Source organism: Thunnus thynnus, chromosome 24, assembly GCF_963924715.1.
Source record: "Thunnus thynnus chromosome 24, fThuThy2.1, whole genome shotgun sequence".
NCBI classification, from domain to species: domain Eukaryota; kingdom Metazoa; phylum Chordata; class Actinopteri; order Scombriformes; family Scombridae; genus Thunnus; species Thunnus thynnus.
In genome coordinates, this window is record NC_089540.1 from 12417814 (window position 1) to 12441924 (window position 24111).

General features: G+C 41.3%; 1 protein-coding gene across 14 annotated transcripts in view; it reads right to left on the minus strand.

Moving 5' to 3' along the window:
* Positions 1-3524: 3524 nt before the first annotated feature.
* Positions 3525-24111, minus strand: part of pou3f3b (POU class 3 homeobox 3b) — a 191259-nt gene continuing 170672 nt past the window's right edge. For 9 of the 14 annotated variants that reach the window (XR_010926109.1, XR_010926104.1, XR_010926107.1 and 6 more), the window contains 2 exons: positions 12148-12270; positions 9746-9834 (listed from right to left, as the gene is read on the minus strand). Coding sequence is in view for 2 of the 14 variants with exons in the window: in XM_067583702.1 (XP_067439803.1) it covers positions 9652-9834; positions 18989-19069; positions 19424-20635 (1476 nt within the window). In the remaining 12 variants the exon portion in view is untranslated. Of the gene's footprint in view, positions 9835-12147; positions 12271-17789; positions 18888-18977; positions 19070-19423; positions 22316-24111 lie in introns of those variants that run through there. The other 5 variants (XM_067583702.1, XM_067583703.1, XR_010926106.1 and 2 more) reach the window with 5 other exon arrangements.

The window sequence follows — 24111 nt, forward strand, 5'->3', positions numbered from 1 at the left end:
ATGGGCGTCTGTTTTCATGCTTGGCATGTGCCGTCAGTGCTTCATCCGAGGCTGCAACTCAGTGCCAGGCAATAGAGAGTTGGCTCTCATCCAACTATTCCAACAGATCTCCATATGGAGGACAGGGATTCCAGCACCATCTTGAAAAGGAAACACCACAAAAGGCAACGTTGACCTCCTCTCAATTTGCCCCATCCCTAGACTGAGTGACATCCTTTTAATTGTATGGCTAAAACAGCGATGGAGCAAGAAATAATGGAGGATATCACACTGTGGAGCTGTGCCAAGTCTGCTCCTTCCCCCTCGTTCCCAAGGATGGAGTGCTGGAGAATTGAGGGCTTATAATACCAGCGAGCTGAGGCTTTGCTCCAGTCATCATTTCCATGCTGCTTTACGCTGATTCCCTAATATCCTTAGCGCCTTGCGTAGGGATAAGCCCATCGTGCCGAAACATGGCTGTCATGCCTATAAACCGTTCACGGCTCTAAAGAATCCATTATAGTTCCTCCACAAACATGGGGACTCAAAGGGCCACTTTGCTCAAGCTCATTTACTCCTTTAAAGCATATTTATTTACCCTTAGTGCTGTGGTGGAAAGGATCTCCAATACACCACAATACAAGAAATAGCGTATTAAAGTAGAAGTGGTCATTTATACCATGAATCACTTTGCAGGCACATCTTTAACATACTTAACTGCATATTTTTTAGGATGCACATGTTGATCTTGTGGTGACACTCGTATATGTGCATCATTACATGAACTCCTGTCATGATCTCAGAGGTTAATTGATTCATATGAAAACAAAGACCTCGATATTCACAAACAGAAGAAGAAATGGACACGAGGCTCGAGCCTGAAGAGCGAGAAAAAACTGCTTAAAGCCGTTGAGGATTTCTGTTTCTCTGATTTCATAAAATGCAGCGTATGTAAGATAACGGGAAAGGAAATTGACATCCCAGCCTGAATGTGGGAAGAGCAGAAAGGTCAGAGGTCGGCTGCCGTGGCCATAATACTCTCAGTGAACATATGTTATCAGCATCAGCTGCTGACACAAGTGGATCATAAGAAACAAGATTTAATACACTCCATTTCTATTCTTATTTCCATTCTTTTTACATATTCTCATCTCCATTTTCTATTCTCATTCCCATTCATATTCCCATATATATATTTTTTCCTATTCCCATTTATTTTCTCATTTCTATTCTCATCACTATTCCTAATCCCATTTTGATTCATATTCATATTTCTAATCCAATTTTCTTTTCCAGTTTCTATTCCTACTACCATTCCCAGTCATATTAGAGTTTATTTTCTTTTTCCTATTCTCATGTCAGTTCTATTCATATTTCTATATATATTCTCACTCATTAATATCCCTAGTCCTATTCCCAGTTATATTTGTATTCCTATTTCTATTCTCATTCCTATTTCCGCTCCTATTCCTATTCTTATTCCTCTTTCTATGTCTATTTCCATTTACCCAGCTAGCAGGGAATGTTCCCACAACATTGGCTAATGTTACCTACAAGTTCTAATAATGTGTTAAAGAAAACATTTGAATGTATTGTTCAAATAATGTTTTAAGGATGTTTATCATTTCAAATCATTTTCCTAGAAGGTTAAATGACGTGGTAACTGCTCTTCTGAAAATGTTTTGAGGACGTTGTTGAGGTAACATATTATAAAATATTATGGTCTATAATGGTCTCTTATGAAACATTCCCACAATGTTACATGAAAACAAAGGAAGAACATTCTCACTGCAACATTCGGAAAACGTTTTGAGAATGTTATGGCATAATGTTCTGACAATGTTATCGATAAACATTTATAGGAAGTTTTTAGAGAATCCTAGAACGTTCTGGGAACATTCTCAGAACGTTTTTAGAACAAAAAGAAAATTCTCGCTGGGTATGTTCCTATCTATTCCATTTCTTTGCCATTCCTATTCCCATATCTAGTCTCATTCCCAATCCTATTCCAATTTCTATTCTTCCTGTTCCTATTCTAATGCATTCCCCATTTGTTTCTTTTGTTCCTATCCCTGTGTGTTCTTCTTCCAATTCCTACTCCTATTCCATTCCCTCTTAAAATTAAGTCTTATTTTCCATTACTAGTATTATACTGCAATTATCATTGTAATAGTATTACTACTGTTATAATTTCTACAACTTTATGCTACTCCCCCCACCATCACTGCTATGTAGACTACTACCAGTACTACTTCTTTAATAAAATGTATAAACAGTAATACTGAAACACATATATCAGTGTGCTACGCTCCACTGTGTAGCATCAAGCTAACACCCACAGTGATCCTTGTGTGAGGTAAACCAAGTTATATGCTATGGTTCAGAGCTCTGTCTGAGATTACTCATCCCCCACTTCATGCACACACACACACACACACACACACAATCCGTAGATGATCAACAAGTATGGTCATTGAGTGGGAATTAATTTGCCACTGGTAATGGATAGAGACATTTTGCTGAGATGCGTAAAAACAGCTGAACTGCCAGCGATTACCTGCTGGAATCAGCCTTCATCAATATCAGGATAATTACAAAGCACTTCTGGCAGTGCGTGAAATGAACGGAGCGTGCAACAGATTGGGCGGTGGCCATAGATGTCTGCAGATATTAGGCCTCCTCCTCAGTGTGACTCCACAGGGGGAGAAATCTACCTGAACAGACCAGAGCTGCTGCTGCTTCTGTTGCACCAGCAGGTTCGGGAGGCAGTTTTAGAGGATATAAACAGAAAAACAGCCAGGTAGAATAGAAAAGAGCTGACTGTGACTGGATCTAATAGAATTGGACAGCCTGGAATAGAATAAAATAGAATAGAAAGCGCTGAACAGCTAGAACACGTAACACATTTGCACACAATATATAACGCAGGGAGCACAGTGCAGACAGAACAGAATTGACACTGACACCACTGAGGAGACATAAATAGACTGCAAAGATGAAACAAAGGTAAGATCAAATAATAGAAAGTGCAGAATAGAGTCTAGTAAAGGAATAAACTAGCGCAGTGCAGAACAGAACAGAACAGGACAGCACAGAAAGGAAAGTGGAGCAGAATAGAACGGGGCAGATGAAATTTTAATACAACTGGGCAGAAGAAGAAGAACAGACTGAAATAAAGTGGAGCAGTGCACAGTTCAAAAACAACGGCAAATCATACAGCTTTACATAACGTGAAGAAATGCACCAGAAAAACATTTAAAAACATAATAAAGAGGAAAATAAAATACGTTTAAGTAGAATAAAATCAAACGAAACAAAACACACACACAAAATAGACATTAAATACAGTTTCAGTGCAGCTGATGTGCAGAATTAAATTGCCCCTATTTTATTAGAGGAAATAAAAGAGCAGTAGTGAAAATGTATTGATCAAATGCACAGGAAACAACCTCACCACAAGGTCTATTTAGTAGCTGTTCTGGAGCTTTCACTTGCATCACGCAGTCTTCTTCAACAGATGGAGTTTGACCTGTTTTACAGATGTTCATATTTCCTTTTTTTTTTCTGAGCACTTAAAGCATTTCTTGTCCATGTCGGTTTAAGATTGAACAATCCATCTTGACCTTGGTAACAGTAGTTGACATAACAAAAGGGTTTAGTAGTTGTTCTGGAGCTTTTGATCATATCACAAAATCTTCTTCTGGAGATGGAGTTTACCCAGTTGTCGTTTTCTGTTATAGCTTCAGAGTTGAGATTGACAGAGTTCTTACTACAGATTTGGCTAAACTTGGGGCTGCATTTAAAATCATAAGGAAGTTGCATCTGTCTGCAGCATAGTAGCTTAAAACACCCGGTTTGGTTTTTACTACAACTAAAGATCTCAGGGACCTTGCAGGTTTAGAGCGATGCTGGTGATCAGGCCTGTTTCACTGTGTCAAGACCCGAGGATGGGACTCTGTAAGGGGGGAGGGGGATAGAGAGGTTCTCAGGGTGTCGATCGCTGTCTTTCCCAGACCGTTCTTCCAACTCTCACATGGAACCACTTTGGTTACCCCCCTTTCCCTTTGCCCTCTCCTTTTGCTCCTCTCAGACAGCGAGCTGGAAGCAGTATTGGGTTTCCTCTCCAGCTGAAGGGTTACAGTCCATCTCTGGGATGAAAAGATGACTATTTTCCTCCGGACTCCCCTTCTTCCATCCGACTCTTTTTTTTTTTTTTTTTTTCCAGGTGAGAGGCTCGGGGAGGAAGGAAACTATTACACGAGGGGTGAACTGGGGCCTGGAGACGCAGCTGCCAGCCCTGCCCCGGCCCGTCGGAGAGGAAGAGGATCTGGATCTGAGACTGGACGGGGGGAGAAACCTGAGATCTCTGGAAACGGCTGGGAATGTCCCAAGAAAAACTTCCGTCGCCCCCTCCGCCATCCTCATCCCGTCCTGTCCTGACCTGAAGTGTTTCCCATAATGGTCTCAGTCTGCAGAAAAGTGCGCTCCCCAGGTGGCGGGGGTTCCCTAAAGGCCCACAGACTCAAACAGGCATGTGTGAAAGCATAAACACACAGAAACCACCCATGGGAACAGGCACAAAGACGTACATATACGCTTTGCTGTTTGTAATCACGTCCAGAAGTTACATACAACATATAAGCTTATAAATCAGAAGGTTATAATATAAAGCAGGGAATAAGGTTTATGTTCATTTGTCCAGTGGTGTCTGTGACCTCCTCGAATTTCTGTTTTGGCTGCTCCGACACCTACAGGTTTGCAAAGAATGATCGAAACCAGACACAGCTGTTCAGGCTTGCGGTTTGCGGGAGATTTACATATCTGGGTGAATTTTTTAAATGCCGGGCGGGATCTAAAAAGTCAGGGGGAAATTCCATCCTTCAGAGAATGTTTTCATATTGTTTCCATTTCATCTGGACGGACGCTTCGAGCGAGCTCTCGCATGCAGTCGCACATCAATCACTGCCTTATTACAGAGAGGGATTTGGCAGAAAATAATGCTTTTTATCCGAGAAAAGGGATTGTATAATTGTTGCTCGTTTGACCTCGCGTTCTGCTCAGAGCTGGAATGCGAGGCAGTTTGATGACATCTACTTCCCGTTGCTTTGTCTGCAGTTTGTTGTTCTCCATCCGCTGCGGTGTAGCGTACTTACGAGAGAATCTTCCTTATGTGCCATATTGGACGGCTCAAGGGAAAAATGGATTTCACTTGGTTCGTTCAGGAAATGGTTGCAAGAAGACAGCAGAAGTCTTGTCAGTCGGAATCAAACTATTTTGGTTGAAATGTAATAATTTTAGATGAGGAAAAGAGTCTAATAATAACAAGAACAGTTACTGTGTTCCTCCAAAATGAGACATCGAAACTGCAAAGACATTTGGTGCATTTTAAGTGTAGCGAGTAACTTAGTGAAACTCTTTATATGTAAATTAGTAACAGTTTTTTCTCCTATAGCATTTAGGGGAAGACCTGTTAAACTGGATGTGTTGCACCTCACCAGCTGACAAATTGCTGGAGTGATTGAACTGAAGGACTGATTGCTAGGTTAATATCTACCATTGATCTTTTCATTGATCATTTGTCCCCCACTAATGACTGTGACTGGACTGATTTTAAATAATGTCTCGCTTGTAACCTGACATCAGAGGAGGGGATAAGGATCGGAGTATGACCATATCTCGGGGAAGGAAACCGCTGCGAAAAATCAGCTTGAAAGGCCAGAGGAAATTGAGACAATATTAAAAAGAAAAGGTTCAATCTGCGAGCTTTTTTCCCTGCTGATCAGAAGGGCTGCGGACTACCGCTGGGCTCCTTAACATCTGGTTGGGCAATTTACCCCGCTCTGACGACTGGAAAGGTTAAACCACTAAAATCTAATATTTGCCTAGAGGGGGTCAAGTCACTGCAATTACAAGGTACAATCGGCAGGGCTAATCAGCTAGTAGCGCGTACCAGAGCCTCGGCTGGGCAAATAAGCCCTGATCAGAAGCGCTGTTCTCTACCTCTCCTGTTTACTTATTAAACCCTGTTCTCATGTTCAAGGGCCCCACTGCAGCCTCTGGCCCCACACACCCCAAGGCACAAGGGAGTAAATTTAGCTCCTGACGCTTTTTTAAATGGGACCGCGCCACTTGGCTAGAAAGTAGCCCCCGTGTTAATCAGTATCTGTGGCCTTTGTTGCGAAATGATCTCAAATTACTTTCCTCCAATCTGGCAGGCATTAACACCTTGGGAAGGAACGGGATAGGTAGGAATTTGTACCCTGAGGAGGAAAACAAAGTGCAGAGCAGTGAGACAGATGTGTGTGTGTGTATGTGTGTGTGTGTGTGTGTGTGTGAGGCCGACGAAGGCCCACATAGGCGTCATGTCTCAGAAGGATGTGTGTGTTCCACAATGCTGTTTACATGATTGCTCTTTGACACACATTTCCTAATTGACTGAGTATCAAGTGCAGGATTAGTGTATAATATATCAGAACTGTCTGGCGCGCAACACTTTTGAACAAGGCTTGGGGAACAATTACTGATAATTAAATATGTGCCAGTTACTGGAAAAGATAATTATGTCCTTGGTGTATAACACCAATTAATTACTTTTATTTCAGCGAGCAAAGCTTTTAAATGGCAGCGGAAGCCATTCGAATGGCGCCCATGTTTGAGTGCAAGCAACCTCTGTGTTTGCTAATGTGCAAGTCGTGTTCCGTCGCTGCAGAGATGAGCATTAAGGCACAGCACATGCAAATTGTTTAAATTAGAATCAGGCGTTTTCACTTTGCCATAAAGCTCACATTTAAGCAGAAGGGGAGATCGCAGCAGATGCCGACGTCCTCGTAGTTTCAAAACAACTGTGAGAAATTGACAGTTGCAGTTTGGCACTCTGGTATTAGTTGCAAAACAGCTCTGCCAAGACTACAGTCATAATATTTTTTACCTCTCTCCTCTCCCTCTTTAGGCATTAAACATTGACATAATAGGTTAAATGAAAAAGAGACTTCTCTAGGGAGGGCAGAGCTCAAGTCTCTCTTGCTAAGAGGATTGGTCAGATTGGATATAGAGCCTACGAGGAATCATGAGCGCTCCATATATCCTCATAGCTTCTCCTTCTGTGCTTACAACACCTCACCACACCGAGATAGCAGCTCGAGATTACCCGTAAACCTTCCCTTCACACGCGCTCAGTCGCAACACTAACTGCTTTGAATCCAAACATGTATACCTTTGCTCTTATTCACATATCAAAGTGGGTTTCAAGAATCACACAGGTGAAAACGCGCGGATTAGCAAATGATCTCATTTTGGGCATACGTCTCTAAATGTCTAACTTGGAAATACCTGTGGCCGATCATTAGTAATCTATTAAATCCACGGCCTGGAAATGGTTACACTGCAAGTCCCTCTGAGCCAAACATGGCTGATGCTGCTTTTCCAATCCCCCTCTCGCTTTGGTTAATGAGATACAGAGTGAGACGGCCCAAGCGTGCTCTCTCTTCCTTCACCTCGCTCTCTTTCTTTTCTCTGTCTCTCTCTCTCTCTCTGGTCCTGCTGCACACAGTACAGTCATTTTTTATCTGCCGGGCTCGCTCCTCCTCACTCCTGCACCGACGGCTTAATCCACGCATCCATGCAGTCTCCTCAAAACAATCAGTCTGTCAGGAGTGTACAGCTGCGCGTGTGTGAGCGTGCACATGTCCCCCCCCCCCTTGTAATTTATGTGTTTTTATGCCTGAAGGTTGATGTGAAAACAAGACCACAACAAAATATTTGTGTGTGTCCTGCTGTGTGGGTTTATGTGCAAGTCTAAGTGTGTGTTTCATAGCCAAAATCCACATACGATGCAGCTTTTTGGAATATTTGTGCATGTACACGTGTGTTTGTTTGTTTATGTATGTTTTTTTTTCAGGTGTACTTGTATTGATGACATTGTGGGGACAAAAATCAGGTCTCCATAAGCTTACTGTATATACACTAACCACTAATCTTTATAGTATATTGCTTTTGCAGCTAGTACACAAGAAATAAACATACTTTAAAACAGTTTTAGACTGACAGGACATGATGCAATGCGTGCGCCATCTGACAGCAATAAAACTGGGACTTTAGAATGTCACTGCCAATGAAACATCACAAATAAAAGAGAAATGGTTTTTCAAACATTTAATGTGATTTTTTTTTGTTTTTCTGAGATCTTTCTGGATCTGCCTCCCCATCATTTGCAATTCATTTTAATTTTTTGCAGCTGTGAGTACCACCTCCGTTTCCCTTGTGCATTGTTTTGTGAGACTATAGCGTACATCAAGCTCTTCTTTAAGTGTACTCTTTCTGTAATTTTCAGTGTGAACATGCTACATACTCAAAATCTGATTATAATTAGTATGCAGCATGGACATGAGACACGGTCTTGGTTTTTTTGGTTAAGGCTGTTGGTTTGGGAGGGAAAGGCATGTAGTGGTTATGGTTGAGGTTAGGGGAGGTCTCCAGGGAGTCATTGTGAGTGAACGCAATGACAAAAAACACATTTGTGTGTGCAAATGTGTGTGTGTGTGTGTGCATGTATCTGGTCACAATTGCCTTTCTTGTATTTTACTTTCAAAATGTGAGTATGTGGTGTAAATAAGCTCACAATACAATATGTGTGTTTGTATCCTGCTATGTGTGCAAGTGAACGGTGTGTCTTTCTAAGATGCATGTGTTGCACAACCAGTACAACATGCCTACGTGAATGTTTACGTGCATGTATTTGACAGTATGTGTGTATTTGCAAGTGTATTAATCGTGTTGTGGAGATAAATATGTTCACACAATGTCACATAATGAGGACTCAGTGCCCATTTAGGGACTTAAAGATAGTTTTCGTAAGGTAAACCATTAAATCTTAGGGTTAAGACTTGGTTTTCGGTAACTTTTAGGGTTAGGGTGGGGTTAGGCATGTAGCGGCTATAGTTAAGAATAGGGTTTCTGTGCAATAGTGTGTACATGTATAAGTTTGTTCACGATGATGAGTGAATACATGCAGTTTTGTGTCAAAATCTGAGTATATTCATGTGTAAATATGTGCAGGATAATGTTTATCCTGCCATATTTGTGTATGTGCAGGTCAGCGGTGTGTGTTTCTAAGTCAAAATACATATGTTGCACTTGCAGTATGAATATGTGAATGTGTTTGTATTTGTATTGTATAACTGTACCAACTCTGTGGGAACAAAAGCTCTTTGCAAGGACTAAAAAAGCTGGTCCCCACAAGGTGAACTATTAAATAAGGTAAGGGTTGGGTGTAGGCATGTAGTGGTTAATGTTAAGGTTAGATAAGTCTCCAGGGAATCAGTGTAAGTCAGTGCAATGTCCTCCTAATTGGCAAAAACAAGTGTGCACAAATACATATAAATATGGCCACAACACAATATTTGTATATGTGTGTTTTTAAGCTGAATTGCAAATGTTGCACGTGTGTGTGCATTTTTGTTTGTGTGTACGTGTGTGTTTCCAGGTGAGGGTGTGTGTGCTGATGCTGGCTCTCAGGAGGGGCCCCAGCGTGTGTCACGGCGGGCCCGGCTCCCCCTGGATCTAAGCAGTATTGACAAACCCATCAGAGCTGGTGATGCATCGGGCTCCCTGCTCGCTCCCCTCCGCCTCACCCTCCCGCCCTCAGCGGCTCTGCGGGGCTGCGCTGACATGCTGTCACCTTGGTAACTGCTGCCAGAGCGAACGGCCTGCTGGGATAGCTGACCCGAGCTGGCGGCCGGCCGGCGAGCTGCAGCAGGAGATGTCACCGGCGGACCCCAGAGGACCGACCGACCCCTGTCTCTGTCCCTGACCATCGATCCGTCTGCCGCTGAGATCCGTCACCACCCGGGACGCTCGCTGAGATAGGACAGGGCACATACACACACACACACACAGAAGAAGTAGGCTCTCATTGAGACAGACACATTAACATACATTCATATGCATATATATGCTTATAACAACACACCCTTTACTGTAATGTGACTCAGGCAGGATTTGTCTCAATCATTTGTCCCACAAAGCCAAAACAGATTCTGATATTTAATTGATTTCAGTCAGGTGACGTCAAAACTCGACTATTTGTTATCCTGAATTCAAACTGAACTCAACAGCACGGCGCTAAATGCCAAAAATGTCCCCTAAGCTTTATCTCAAAGCCTAAACTATAGACATCTGCCCCAGAATCCATCTCTGTTTAAGAAAGAAGAAGTCATCCTTTCTGTGATGTTTGTGCTCACAAGCAGAAAGTCCTGGCACGTCTTTGGAGAGCCACTTCTTCCTTTCTACTTTTTTGAGGTTAGCAAGTCATTACTTGGCAACTTCTGAATCCTTCTCTCTCTCTCTCTCTCTCTCTCTGTATGATGGTTCTGCGAGCCAACGTAAACAGCGATTGTTGGCACCGGACCGCCGGCGGCTGTGGGCGTCAATCTTCACGAATGCTCAGAGTCCTTTGAAATGCTGACCAGCTTTTTGACACGAGGCTTTGGAAACAGCCGAGCTCTCGCTGTGAGACGCGGGCCCGGCTGGATGCAGGGTGGAGCCGGGTTCAAGTCTCGGTTGAGGGGGATTATGGGTAGGGAACAAGAAGTGGAGCAATCTCTTAACAGATAATTTATGGACACATGCCACTCACAATATTAGCATAAATGGTATGGGAATTATAATTCACTCAGTAACTTATTAGAGTATTGAGTGAATTTATGCAACATCATTTCCCTCAAAAGGAAACGCATGTTTACCAAAAAATGCTGCTTTACAGAAGGTTTTGATTATAAAAAGTGTTGAAAAATTGCCAAAATTTAAGTAACCCAGCATGAAAAATGAAGTTACTGTGTAAACCACCGGTGATATTTCACATTTTCTTGCAAATACTTGATTGCAAGACTTTGATCACTGCCCTACTATGTATTTTCTACCTTTCCCTAAGTGAAATGATATTATTTCTTCTTCTACAAGTAAAATATGGCATGTGAGACTTCACAAGATGCCACATTGCAGCAGAAAAAACACCCATGGGAGTGAAGATGGATACCATCGAGTAGCCCTACTTGCAATAATCCTCAAAAAGGTATTAAAGCTTTTGTACAATCCTTTCCAACACATGTGCGCTGCCTGAAAAGCCGTCTCCCATGTCACACGAATACACAACAGGAGAAGATGTGAAAGATCACTAACTAGCTTCCTGGTTCCCATGGTAACCGATAAAAGCAGGGGGCCGACCGTCTTTTATGGGGATCATCAGCACGTGTTTAACCCGTCAGATTGAAGCAAGCTGTCGTATGAGACTGAATGAAACATGCTCGGGGTGAATTTTACACACACACACAAAAAAAAAAGACATAAAAATCGCACAACAGAGTTCTGCAGAGAAGCTTTAAGGTGCGGATGTAACTTCAAAAATAGTATGGGGATCATGAAAAACATTACGGAGGCTCTCTTGAGTTTATAAACATAGACATCACTTATAGTTTGACTATATAGAGAGGATTATATATGAAGAAGCACACCTGCTCTTCCTCACTGATTAATGCACAAACTTCACAGTTCTGATAGATTTTTCTGCAGTAAAAATCCTCTGTTTTGTGTTTCAGAAATAAAAAAATGCAGAAATCAGAGAGTATCTTTCTTACAAAACAGAATATATTCAACAACAGCAATAAAAGAAAAACATTTGTGCCTTCAACAACCCTAAAAAAAGGCAAATCGTGCAGCCATCAGAGATATCCTCGACACACAAAGGCCAGTGTGACATTAAACTTACCTTTTTTCATTTGAATTTTCATCTTTCCAGTCATTGGACGAACATATAGAGCTGAACCCAAACTAAAAAAATAGTTACAAATATATAATATATAATACAAATTCACAACATTAAGTTTATGCAGCTTGGCTGTATAAACAGATAAAGTTGGTATTAAATGTTTAACTTTCTCTGCATTTTTTAACACATAAATCGACAAAAACATAACACTGCATCTTTAAATGAAAGTAAACAGACTTTAAATGAAAGAAAATAATTAATGCTAGTTTTTTCCCCCAATAGCTTCTGTAAATAAGACTTAAATTTACACACATTACCTTAAAAAAACTTAGTGGCTTCACCCTTAAAACAATCTGAATGTTCACAATCCAAATGACATGAAAATATCATCTTTCTTTTTAACTAACTGTGATTAAATGCAGCTGATTGTAGTGGAGATAATGACAGCAGCGTTTGGCTTGTGGATTCAGCTCAGGCGGCCACAGGGTGGCGCTGTAAGGTCAGAGAAGCTGGACACGACTGATTTACTCCTGTGCGTTTCATCAAACAGAAGAGAAGGTTTAGTGAATATATGTGGATTATAAGAGAAGCAGAATAAGTATCTAACAGTGGGAAAAAAATACTCACAAACGCGTTAAGTAATTGCTGATTTAATCGATTTAATGTTAGTAAATGTAAGATTAATTATGAGAGATGGATAAAGTGATTTGTTTTCAATAATTCTACCATTTGAAGCCGTTTCTGTTCTGTCACTGACTCAAACAAACTAATAACAGACAATATTATTTCCTGAGAATTTAATCAGAGGAGAGGACCAACAGTTTTCTGTCAGCAGCAAATGATCCAAATGTAGATCACACTAAACATCCAGATACTATATATATATATATATATATATATATACATAAATCTATAGTCTCAGTGTGTGAGTGTGGGCCTGTTTATTACTGCTGCAAGTTTTCCTTCAGCCAGACACAAACTCTCCCTCAATGCTGAATATTAATACGACTGAGACAAATTACTGAACCGCACACAAGCTTTGGCAAAAAAAAAAAAAACATGCACAAATAACCTGCGTTACCTGATTAATTTTAGTCTATTTTTTTCAATCCGTGCAGGGCTGTATGTGTGTGTGTGTGTGTGTGGGCTGCATGGTCCGGGTGTGAACGCTGCTCACTGGGGACTGGGCCTATAGCACAGATTATTCCTCCGGCCAAAAAACTTCCATTTGGAGACACAACTTATTACAATACAGTGTGCGCAAATGGAAAAAGAAACGCCTTCAGGTGCTAATAATGAGCCTGTAGGAATAGTGCGGTTATGCTAAAAGATTAAAAATACAGCTAAACTGCCATATAAACTCAGAAAGTTCCAGTCCGGAATAAAATAATAATATTATACATTTATGGACACACTTCTTATATGTTATTATATTATTCTGACGCCATATGAGGTAAGAAAAGTGCCATAAATGTATTAAAATCTCATGGGAATTACATGCGGATATTACGTCAGCAATGTAAATTAAAACTATATTATTACTATATTAAGAATATTATCAGATGATTATGTCTAAACAAACTGTAAACACCTATCAGGATGTTATAGGAATATTATGGGATTTTTTTCTTCCTGGGGCCGATTTATTGCTCCAGTTTAAAGCTGAAATTAGTTTTTTTGCAGCAAAAATGATCAATAATTGTCAAATGTGACTGTTGTCTTGTTTGTCAGTTATAAATGTATTTGAATTGTTAATTAAATATAACAAAATCACTCATATGGTTGCATTAGAGGCGTAAAATCCGCGTTTGGAAAGAGGAAATGCAGTAGAGAGAGAGAGAGTGGGGAGGGGGGGCTACGACCCCCAAAACATTAGACTACATCCAGGCTTTATGTGCTTTTGAAATGCAGACAGGCAGATGAGATGCTGAAGCACATTACCTCTGAGCTGCCTTCAGACTCCATTCACCCTCCCCTCCTCTACCTATCCATCCTGCCTGCTCACAAAAACCACGACCTTCACGATTTATAGAGAGGAAACCCCCGAGAGTCACGTCATATTTTTTTTTAAAAAACGTCCTCCTCTTCTTTCTCACCTCTTCTTCTTCTTCTTCTTTTTCTTCTTCTGCTGCCACAAAAACGAACTTAATAAGCTACAGCATATTTACATGATCTCAGTCTTTTGTTTAGATTCTGGTTTGAATTTTTATAAAAAGCTTTTTTTTTTAGGTTTTCTTTTTAATATTCTGATGTCGACAGATAGTGAGAAAAAGTGAGAAAAGTGTGTTAAACGTTGTCATCATGTCTCCTATATTCATACACAAAGCTACATGCTACTACTACTAACATTAATAATAATAATGTAAGTTAAACACTAATTTATTTATATATACATCAACTCCAACATGTACCAAGAAGGTTTGTTGACAACAATAAATACAGAAAAAAATAATTTTAACTAAATTAACATAACATTAAATAACTTAACGATTAAAACTGTTGTTTTTTTTTGCTTCAGTTTTTGATTTAAATACTATAAAATAATACAAACAGAGCCAGATATATATTTCTAAAAAGTGCCAAAGCCTCCATTGGCTGTTTATGGAGTTCCACGACATGATGCTGCGAAAACAACCGAGCTGTGGGAACAAATAAAATGAAAATAAGCCACCATACTTACTGTAAAATCACAGTAATAATACTAATGATCAAAAGTCAGCAGTCATAAGCAGACAGAGGGATGTTTTTTTTTTTTTTTTTTTTTTTTTTCTGGGCGTCTTTTCTGCAGCAGAGATAAATCCGTGTGGACGTGGAAGAGGAAGGCTCCCTGCGGAGAACAGCTCCGAATAATCCATATTCATGCGCTCGACACGTGGAGTAAATACAGTATGAGGAGGAGGAGGAGGAGGGAGGGTGGTGGTGGTGGAGGTGGAGGTGGTGGTTGGTTGGGGGACCATTGTGTGTATGCACATTTCCACCAGGTCAGAGTGAGTCTGACACCGGCCTGCCATACATTTCACTGACATAGCTACATATCATAACTACAAGTAAAAACTAAGAATATCACATAACAGACGCTTCATCTCAACTATTTACATTCAAACTCTTCATTTACGTTGATTTAACCTTCTAAGAAGCCACATACACATATAATAAATATAATCAAAAGCCTGGCAACTTCTATATATAATTAAAAGTGGATTAAAGTGTGTGTGCGCGTGTTTTAAAGGCAAATACACACCCATAAATAACTATAAAGCAATATAACGCGTATTATCAAGTGTTCTTAAGTGTGTAATAAACGTTTGCTCAAGCGGATATTATAAAATATAAACGTGCGCAATTAGAGGTGAGTTTTGTGAGATTTATGTGGTGACAGCATCGACTTCTTGTCAGTGTCAGTGGCTTGATTGAAAGGCGCAGCCACGTGAAATATGATGAATGATTAGGTATTAAAAAGTTTGCTTTTTCTTTTTTTTTTTTTAACTCAGAGTCCCTCCAGGTCCCTGATGAAGTCTTGTTTTAAAGAGCAGAGTGGTGTGACAACGAGCAGCTTTAATTAGCGCGACGAGCCTGTTGAGGCCACTGGCGTCCTAAATCAATAGCAGGCAAAGCAAAAAAAAAAAAAAGAAAAAAAAAAGGGCTTGAACACACACATACACACACACACGCACACACACATGCATTGCCAACATGGTTTTGGAGACCCATGAAAAAAGCCAAAGCTGTTGGAGAATAGGCGGATCAAAACCCATTATGAGATTTGAAACTCTCTTTTTGTGGTAAAATCTCTCACTAGATGTGGGATATTTCTGCACAAGCCGCGCAAGCTTGTTGGCTGAGGCACATTAAGCGATGGATCCATATGTGCGTGCGCAATGTAAATGCGCAGTATGGGATTCGTTATAGTCAACTTAGCAGCGAGTAAACCTCAAGTGTTTCTCTCTCTCTGCGGTGGTGAAGGTCTTGTGCGTTTGGGCAACATAGCAGGCTTATCTTAGCACGTCATGTGACTTTGCATTGGATTTTTGAAGCAGAGGAGAATAGGAACTGAATGCATAATGAGCAAGTGTATAGTAAGGCAATATCAGGCCAAAGTAGAGCCTCACTGCGAGCACGTTGAGAAGGATTCAGCTTTATGCTTCTTATATTTATACTTTTAATACAATTAAATTAAAAGTTGTGTTGTTTGAGTAGCCTCATAATTAATCTATTGCCTTCTATAAGTAGCCAAACATTTTAAACACATCCCTTTAACGCATTTGTTATTGGATAAAACAGGAAAATGCAAAGTTTTGAGGTCTGTGTGTGTATATACATATATATATATATATATATATATATATAAATATATGTGTGTGTGTGTGTGTCTGTGTGTGTGTGTAGCGTGTGTCTGGCTGCCACTTTCACTAATGGAGACAAAGAAAAATGATGCCTACTTCTCTATATATCATTGAATTCAGCTGCTAAGCAACTAGTATGGGAAATCATCCGCGAAATTCAAATCCTGCAGCGAGAGGACACGTTTTGTGAGTTTTGCTGAATAGGCGTGCAAGACAACTGCAGAAAAAAAAAAGAAAAAAAAAGAAAAAAGTTTGAAACACCAGAAACAGCGTGAACATTTGACCAAAAAAATAGTCCCTGTTGTAAATATATAAAAATTATAACACCACCTAGGCCTATAAATATCACAGTATGAATTATAAAGCTTAAGTATGCGTATCATAGGAAATAAAAAACACTATAAAGTCGCAGTTTACAGGCTAAACATGTCTGTCAGTCCCTTTAGGAATATATTTGGTATATTAATTATTTTCGCTCATCCTTCTTTTTGGCCTCTCTTTGAAAAAAAAACAAAAAACGCCCAGACTTCGGCTTTAAGTCTGTCAAAAGTCCTGAAACAACAGCCTGATATGAATGTGCAGCACTCCCGACATGTCAACCATCACTTCACTGCTTCATCCTTAGTAGAAGAAGCTGAGCCTGTGGGCTCCTCAGCTTCAGACAGACACAATCAATAAGCTCTCTGACCCACTGCCCCGCATCCTAAAACAACATGTCAGCTCACCGAGTTATAGGCCTATATGAACCCTTACTGGAAAACACACCTGGCGAGCTGTTTATGAGCTTTATATGAATGTGGATGAAGCATCAGGACACAGTTTTGCTATTTGAAACAGCAGCCAAATCCTCCAGATTCACTTTGCCAATGAATGTAAATCAATTATTTTGCAGATTAGAGCTTTTTTGTTGTTGTTGTTGCGCTGGCATGAATAAAGCGCTCATAAAGCAGGATAATAATTATGATAAATATGTGTTTATCACTATCATGTGATGCAGTATCTGGACTATAAGCTGCAACGTAAATATTACATAACATGCAGCCAGGACATTATCAACCGCCTCAATAACAGCAGGCGCGTCCTCTGTTATGCGTTTGATTTTTGTCTAACAAATGTTGATGCTCCCTAATTTTTTTTTTTTTTTTCCCTTTTCTTTCTTTCTTCACAAAATATAAATCAGACTCGCCTGTTCTCCATCCTGCAGGCTGAGGTTAAGGCTCCTGCTTTGTGCCCAAGGCCTGAAGAGGCAGCAGATGTAAACAAACAGACGAGCCATTGTGCAGGCCTGCAAGTGACCGCGATGTTTCATTTAAATGGTAATATACAGTCATGGGATGATGATAACAACGCTGCTGGACATTTATCTAAGCTTAGGGAATAACCTCGACGCTCTATTAATACGACAGCATATATTTTTATATTTAAGCATATAAAAATATGTTGTTGTTTTTTTTTAAAGTGAAGTATTTTCATTTTTACAGCACACAAAGAGCTTTGTTCTGCATCATTCTGATAGAGGTTATTATTAGCTCGCAGCTTCATCTGGGACAAAATAGTCCACCATTTTCTTCATTAGCCTCTTCTGCTGCTGTGCATGCACAAATGAAAATAAATAAATAGCACAACATGCTTTCCAAACAAACAGCCCCCAATATATAAATATATATATATATATATAGAATATAAATTCCAAAACACAAGATGACTGCGTTTCATTCTAACAAATTTATTGTGTCTCAATCAGCTCGTACGGAACCACTACTGAAATTAAATTACAATCAAATTATCACATCAAAATATACCCTTATTACCTAACAACGGTCAATGTCAGCTTATGATGATTTGTGCTCCTTTAGAAACGATAATACAAAATTAAACAAATAAGGGCAACAAGGAAAAAAAATAAGGAAATAATAAGGAGAAATTAAAACAAGAAAGGGAAAGCATCTTACACAAGTTCCTGGGGGGGAGAAATAAATTACCGTTTGGAATAATTCATATGTATTCCGAATAAAATATTAAAACAAATCATTCTGATGAAAAATATAAAGTAAATAACTCAGATCAGTATCTGATCTAGTGATCTATATTGCCGGCTTTACAGAGTTTTGTTTATTAAAACCTACCAAAGAATACTGCTTAGAAAGGGCAGCATTAATAGTATATCCACAGCACCCACTCAGTCACACTTGGCAACAGATTTTCAGATTTTTTTTTCTCAAATAAGTGCAGCTGAAGTCTTTTTCAAATGTCTTATGCTCTATTTGTTGGGAGAAAAAAAAGAAAGGAGAGAAGGAGAATCCACTCACGGCGTCAAAGTCCTTTAAATAATCAGAAATTAAAAAAAAAAACCCATGTGAAGGAAAAAATAAGAGGGTGATCTTTGAGATCAGGCGGGGGTTGGTTGGTTGGTTGGTTGGTTGGGGGGGGGGGGGGACAGTCCTGGTCCTGGTTGTCTTTTCTCTCATGAGGGCCTCAACATGAGAAGGAAAGAAGAAGAAGAAAAAAAAATATCCCTAATCCTCCTTGTGTGTGTGTGTGTGTGAATGAAACCATGCAGTCCACCTCAGGAAAAAAAATTATATAAAAATCGCTGTAAATCATGATGGAAGCTTCGTGGATGTCACTCTTCTTCATTTTGTTGCAGTTTTTTTTTTTCCCCCCCTCCTCACTTATTGTTGGGCATTGGAGGAGGATGAGGAGGCAGAGGAGGAGGAAGGGGGGGTGAGTCCCATTTCTAAATATACAAAATGCCTGCTCCTTTGTTTCTTCAATCAAACACAGGATAATGATGGGGAATATTTCTTTTTTTTTTTGGAGGAGGGAAGAGCAAAAAAAAAAAAAAAAAAATCATAAAAACAATACTTGGTTTCCTCTTGGATGTGTTTTAATGCGCCAAAATTACCTGGTGGAATGAACTTGTAGTTGTCACCCTCTGGTCGCTCGCTTCACTTGCATCTTTTAAGTAATCTACTAAAAAATGCCCCTGAAAGAAAAAAGCAGAAGGAACCTTTTAGGTTAAGACATTTTAGGGCCTGGAAGAAGGTTAACGGTTGCGTTTTCTGAAGGGGGGAGTTTTGGGAGGAAAAAGGGGGGGAAAAGGTTGCTGTTTTTTTTTTTCTCTTTCTTTTTTTTTCTGGTGAAAAATAGATAACACATTTGCAGTCTCATTCATATTCCCTCACAATCACAGTATCAAAAATTTTGGCTATCTTGGCGATAGTCTGTGTGTTTTTTTTTAATCAGTTTAATTTCATATAAAATATTCTTGTGTGCTGTTCTATGTTTCACTGAACATTCTTTTGCAGTCCATGGAGGGGGGCGGTGTTTCTGCACTCACATTGCCGACCTGAGAGTACACATCCTCCGGCGTCTGTGCCACTCCTGGGGGCGTCATCCGTTTTTCCTTCTGTCTCCTATTGCAAAACCACACTCTAACCACCTCTTTCTCCAACTGCAAGTTGTCCGCCAGGGTGGTGATCTCCTGGGCCGAAGGTTTGGGGCATTTTAGGAAGTGGCTCTCCAAAGCCCCCTTGACGCTCACTTCGATGGATGTGCGCTTCTTTCGCTTCCTCCCCTGCGCCGCGATCTTGTCGATGCTGGTGGGGCTGCCGGTGGACGAATCGGCCTCCTCAAGCCACTTGTTCAACAAAGGCTTGAGCTTGCACATGTTTTTGAAGCTGAGCTGTAGAGCCTCGAATCTGCAAATGGTTGTCTGAGAGAAAACGTTCCCGTACAGGGTGCCCAAAGCCAAGCCGACGTCCGCCTGCGTAAAGCCCAGTTTGATCCTCCGCTGTTTGAACTGCTTGGCGAACTGTTCCAGGTCGTCCGAGGTCGGCGTGTCGTCGTCCGAGTGCTGGTCGTGGCTGTTGACTCCGCCGTGGTGCTGGTGATGCGGATGCTGGTGGTGATGGTGGTGGTGGTGGCTGCCGTGGTCCAGATCCGGGGTGTCCCCCCTCACCAAGCCTGGGTGCACCAGGCTCTGGCTTCCCGGGCTCAGCATCCCGTTCACAGTGAACCCCCCCGGCTGGGAGTAGATCAGCGACTGCTGCTGCTGCTGCCCCCCGGATATGGAGTTAATGTGAGCCGCAGTCGTGCTCCCCCAAGCCCCGGCGTGAGTCTGGTGGGGAGCTAAGTGAGGGGGCCTGTGGTGCAGCGCGGTGCCTGTGTGCAGATCGTCTCTGCCGGAGTTTTTCACGTCCTGCTGCTGCGGGCTGCCCGTCATCCCGACGGGGCTCGACGACCAGGGCGATCCGGCTTCAGCCGCAGCAACCGCGGCTGCTGCTGCGGCTGCAGCGGCGTGCGGGAGGGATGTCACCCACTGATGGGCATGGCTCAGCATGTGTCCCCCGTTGCTCGCTGCCATTGCGCCTTGCATAAAGTCACTCTGTACCATCTTGACTGAGGGGTCTCCCCTGTAGCCCCCAGACCCCGAGGTAACCGCAGCACTGCCCGGCTGCATGCCACCACCTCCGGAGTCAGAGTGCACGATGGAGCCGGACGATAAGATGCTATTGCTGGGCAGATAAGGATTGGAAGCCGCGGTGGCCATTCCGTCAACCCTTATGAATATGTTTGTGGATAACCCCCCTCCCTTTTTACAGTCACTTCTTTCGAGCAGGCAAATTGTATCTCATGAATTATTCAAACTTTAAAAGTATGGGTAGGTTTTTGGCAAATACCATCGACGTGCGTAAAAAAAAAACGCAAAAAAGCTTCAAAAACGGTGGCAAAAAGCTGAATAAAATCCGCATGTATTTACAACATTCTAGTTCAAACACTTCTGCATGGATATCGGAGGATAAAATTCCAGGTTTTCAAAAGCCCTTTGAAACCATGTGCAGTCCGTTTGGAAAGTTTTGCACCGGGATGAAATTGTGAGCATTAAAATTCAAATATACAGGGGAAAAAGCCTCGTCCCAAACAAACTTTTGGTGGTCGCAAAAAACAAAAAAGCCTCGCAAATTCTCCACAATGTACAAAGTCCCAGTTTATGTCCCCTTTGGATGTGAAAAACATTAGCAGAGTGTCCTTAGTTCTTTTGTAATTCAGTCGCTGAGATTTCTCCCTCGCTTTATTCTTTTCTCTCTCTTCTTTTATAGCACTGTAGAGCCTATCTCTTTGTTCTGTTTTGATGTATATAAACCTGCCAAACCGCAAACTCCCGTTGAAGTACAATCCAGTATAACAGTGTACGGCGCTGCTTGCAAGCCTCTTCTCTCATTCGCTTGTTCTCTCTCTCCACCTCTCTCTCTATATCTCTTTCTCTCTCTCTCTCTCTCTCTCCCCCTGACAGGCCGAGTAGTCCCGCCCCCCTCCAAGCCCGACGACGCGCGGATGTTTACCCCCGTGCGTCCCCGTTGATTGGTTACCCGGGGTGTGATTGGCAGGTCTCGCCAGCCTTGCTCCAGGCGCACGAGCCCTCCTTCCGGCTGTTCCAATTGGCTGATTTTTAATTGCAGTCCAAACAAAACGGGGAACACAACTTGGTAGTAAATAGTGCTGAGATATTAGTACACAAACAGGAGATGAGGGAGTAAATAAAAAAAAAAAGGTCGATAAACTGTGACCTCTAGTTTGTGACCATCATGAATCAGGATAAACTTTAATATTACTCAGAGAAGCTTCAATATCCTGCATGTTTTCCTCTTTATTTGTATAGAAATGCACCTGTTTGACAGTCTAATTCAGGACATAAAGGCATGTTATTAAGATTCATGTCAGCTTACATTGACAAATAAACTAAAATCAGTTAATAAAAAGGCGCGTAAACTGAATTTAATTCTAGTTATAAACATTTAGAGAGTTTAGTCAAAACGTGCCTGCGCATTAGACACTATCAGATCTACTGGTAACAATTATAATTACCTGATAGTCTGACCTGAGGGACACGCGTAAAAATATTGGAAGGACTTTGGATGACAGAAGAAAGAAAAAACGTTCACTTAATGATACTTGATCTTGTTATATTCACCTACATGGACAGATTAGGTGTAAATGTTTTTGTCAACATTTCTATGAGCATATGAAGGTGAAACATTCTTGCAAGATTGAGGATTTTTAACTCTCTAAAAAAAAAAAAAAAAAACATGACACTGCACCTTAAACTGACCTCAAATCACTCTCTGTTCCGTGCAGCTGAGAGCAGCATATATAAAATGTAAAACACATAAACAGAGAGCGGAAGTGAATGTCATGATCTGAGTGCAGCCATGAGCCAGTGCACACTACTACCACCTCCACCTCCACCTCCACCCCCCCGCCCTCCTCCCACCACCCTTCCTGCGCCTCGGCTCCTCAGGAGTTAACGCACAAAGGTTGCGGGGATGCTTCCATGCGGAAACGCCGCGCACAGGCAACCTCAGTGAAGCACAGTGGAAGAGAAAGTGGCAACCAAAATAAGGGCAAATTGAGCAATCCATGTGGGGATTTATACGTGCGGGGGAAACGTCTGCTTTAAAAAACAAAACAAAACAAAAACTACAGATATATCCCTTAAAATGCACATCATCCCTAAAAGATGACCACACAACCCCCCGCAGCTGAATGGGGCCTTTTGTTGGTCTTCGTGGGGACCCCTAGCGCCTCTGGACGCACCCATGGGTGGTAATAAGTGCCAGATATGTAGCTCCCACTGCACCCATTGGCTGAGTTTAGGGTGTCTGCACCCTGCTGCGTCCACCTGGCCAGAACAACGCAGGCCTTCACCCCTGGCAGGCGATTCCTCCTGACAGGATTAACTGTACTTTGTATGCAGGTTAGAACTGCATGTCACGCGTTAACCCCAAACACTGTCACATAAGCTCCCCAAATCAAAGATGACGCAAAGATTTTATTGCAGAAGGGATTTAAGGGGGCAAATATAAGGCAGTGGAGTAGCTGTGTACTCCATGCCAGTGCCCCCCTCCTCCTCCTCCTCCTCCTCCTCCTCTTCGCATCCCAGTAGATTTAATTTGGACTGGGCTCAAAACCGAGGGAGCCTCGTGGATTTGTTTACATTGAATAGGCAGGCTAGGGGCCAGAGCCATGGGGCCCTCTATTCATTAATATACAGTGAGGATTTCTGTCTAAATTACTGCTGTTCAATCCACACTGCACGCTTTGAAAGGGCGTCTCAGGCGGCCAGCAGAAACGTGACACCAAGGGTACATATGCAGAGAAGAGGGCTCCCTGCAAAAGATAACTCTCCAAATAAAAAAATATATATAATTCATATAAAAGGGGAGTCAAAAAGGCATTTCTAGAAATGCTCCCCGAAATCAGCGTGCGGCGATGAAAAACACTCCTCTCTGATATATGATGTGTTTATTATTTATTTGCTTATTATAAAAGGTCCCCAAGTTCCCTGCTGGGGGAGTTCATTTATTTTGTATGCACAAAAAAAAAAAAAAAAAAAAAAAAAAAAGGAAAGAAAGAAAGGGGGGAGAGGAAAAAAAAAAATCATCCCCAAGTATAACAAGAGACGAACAGTTAGTGCTGATTTTCATTTGCATAAATTTTCATATATTTTAGTGAAAATAATAGCGGGAGCCGAGGAGTGCTCCTGCTCAGTTGAGGCAGAGGAAAGAAAATCTTAGGGAGCACCGAGTCGTAGGAAAGGGAGATAACCATTTACAGGCTCCATATGAACAATGTGAAGCTATTTCCCCTTTTCTTGGACACAAGGTAAGTCAACAATTATCTATGCGGATTTCTTTTTTACGCTTGAGGAGTGTTTGAGTTTATCGCCTTCTCGCGCATTGCTCCACTGTGTCTGCGATATGCTTCCATATAGACTATCCGCTATTGCTTTAAATAATATTTCAACCCACTTCTGCGCCGATATGCACTCATATTTTCTTCATAACTTATATTTAAAACCGAATCACAAACGCGCGTCCTTTCCTTTTTTTTTCCATGAACGCGTAAAAATCGATAAGTGCGTCGCTTTTTTTTTTTTTTTTTTTTTTGCTTTTGCGCTCCAGCTTCTTTTCTTTCTTTTTTTATTTTATTTTGCTTTTTATATAAATAGCGGGCAGATGGATAAGC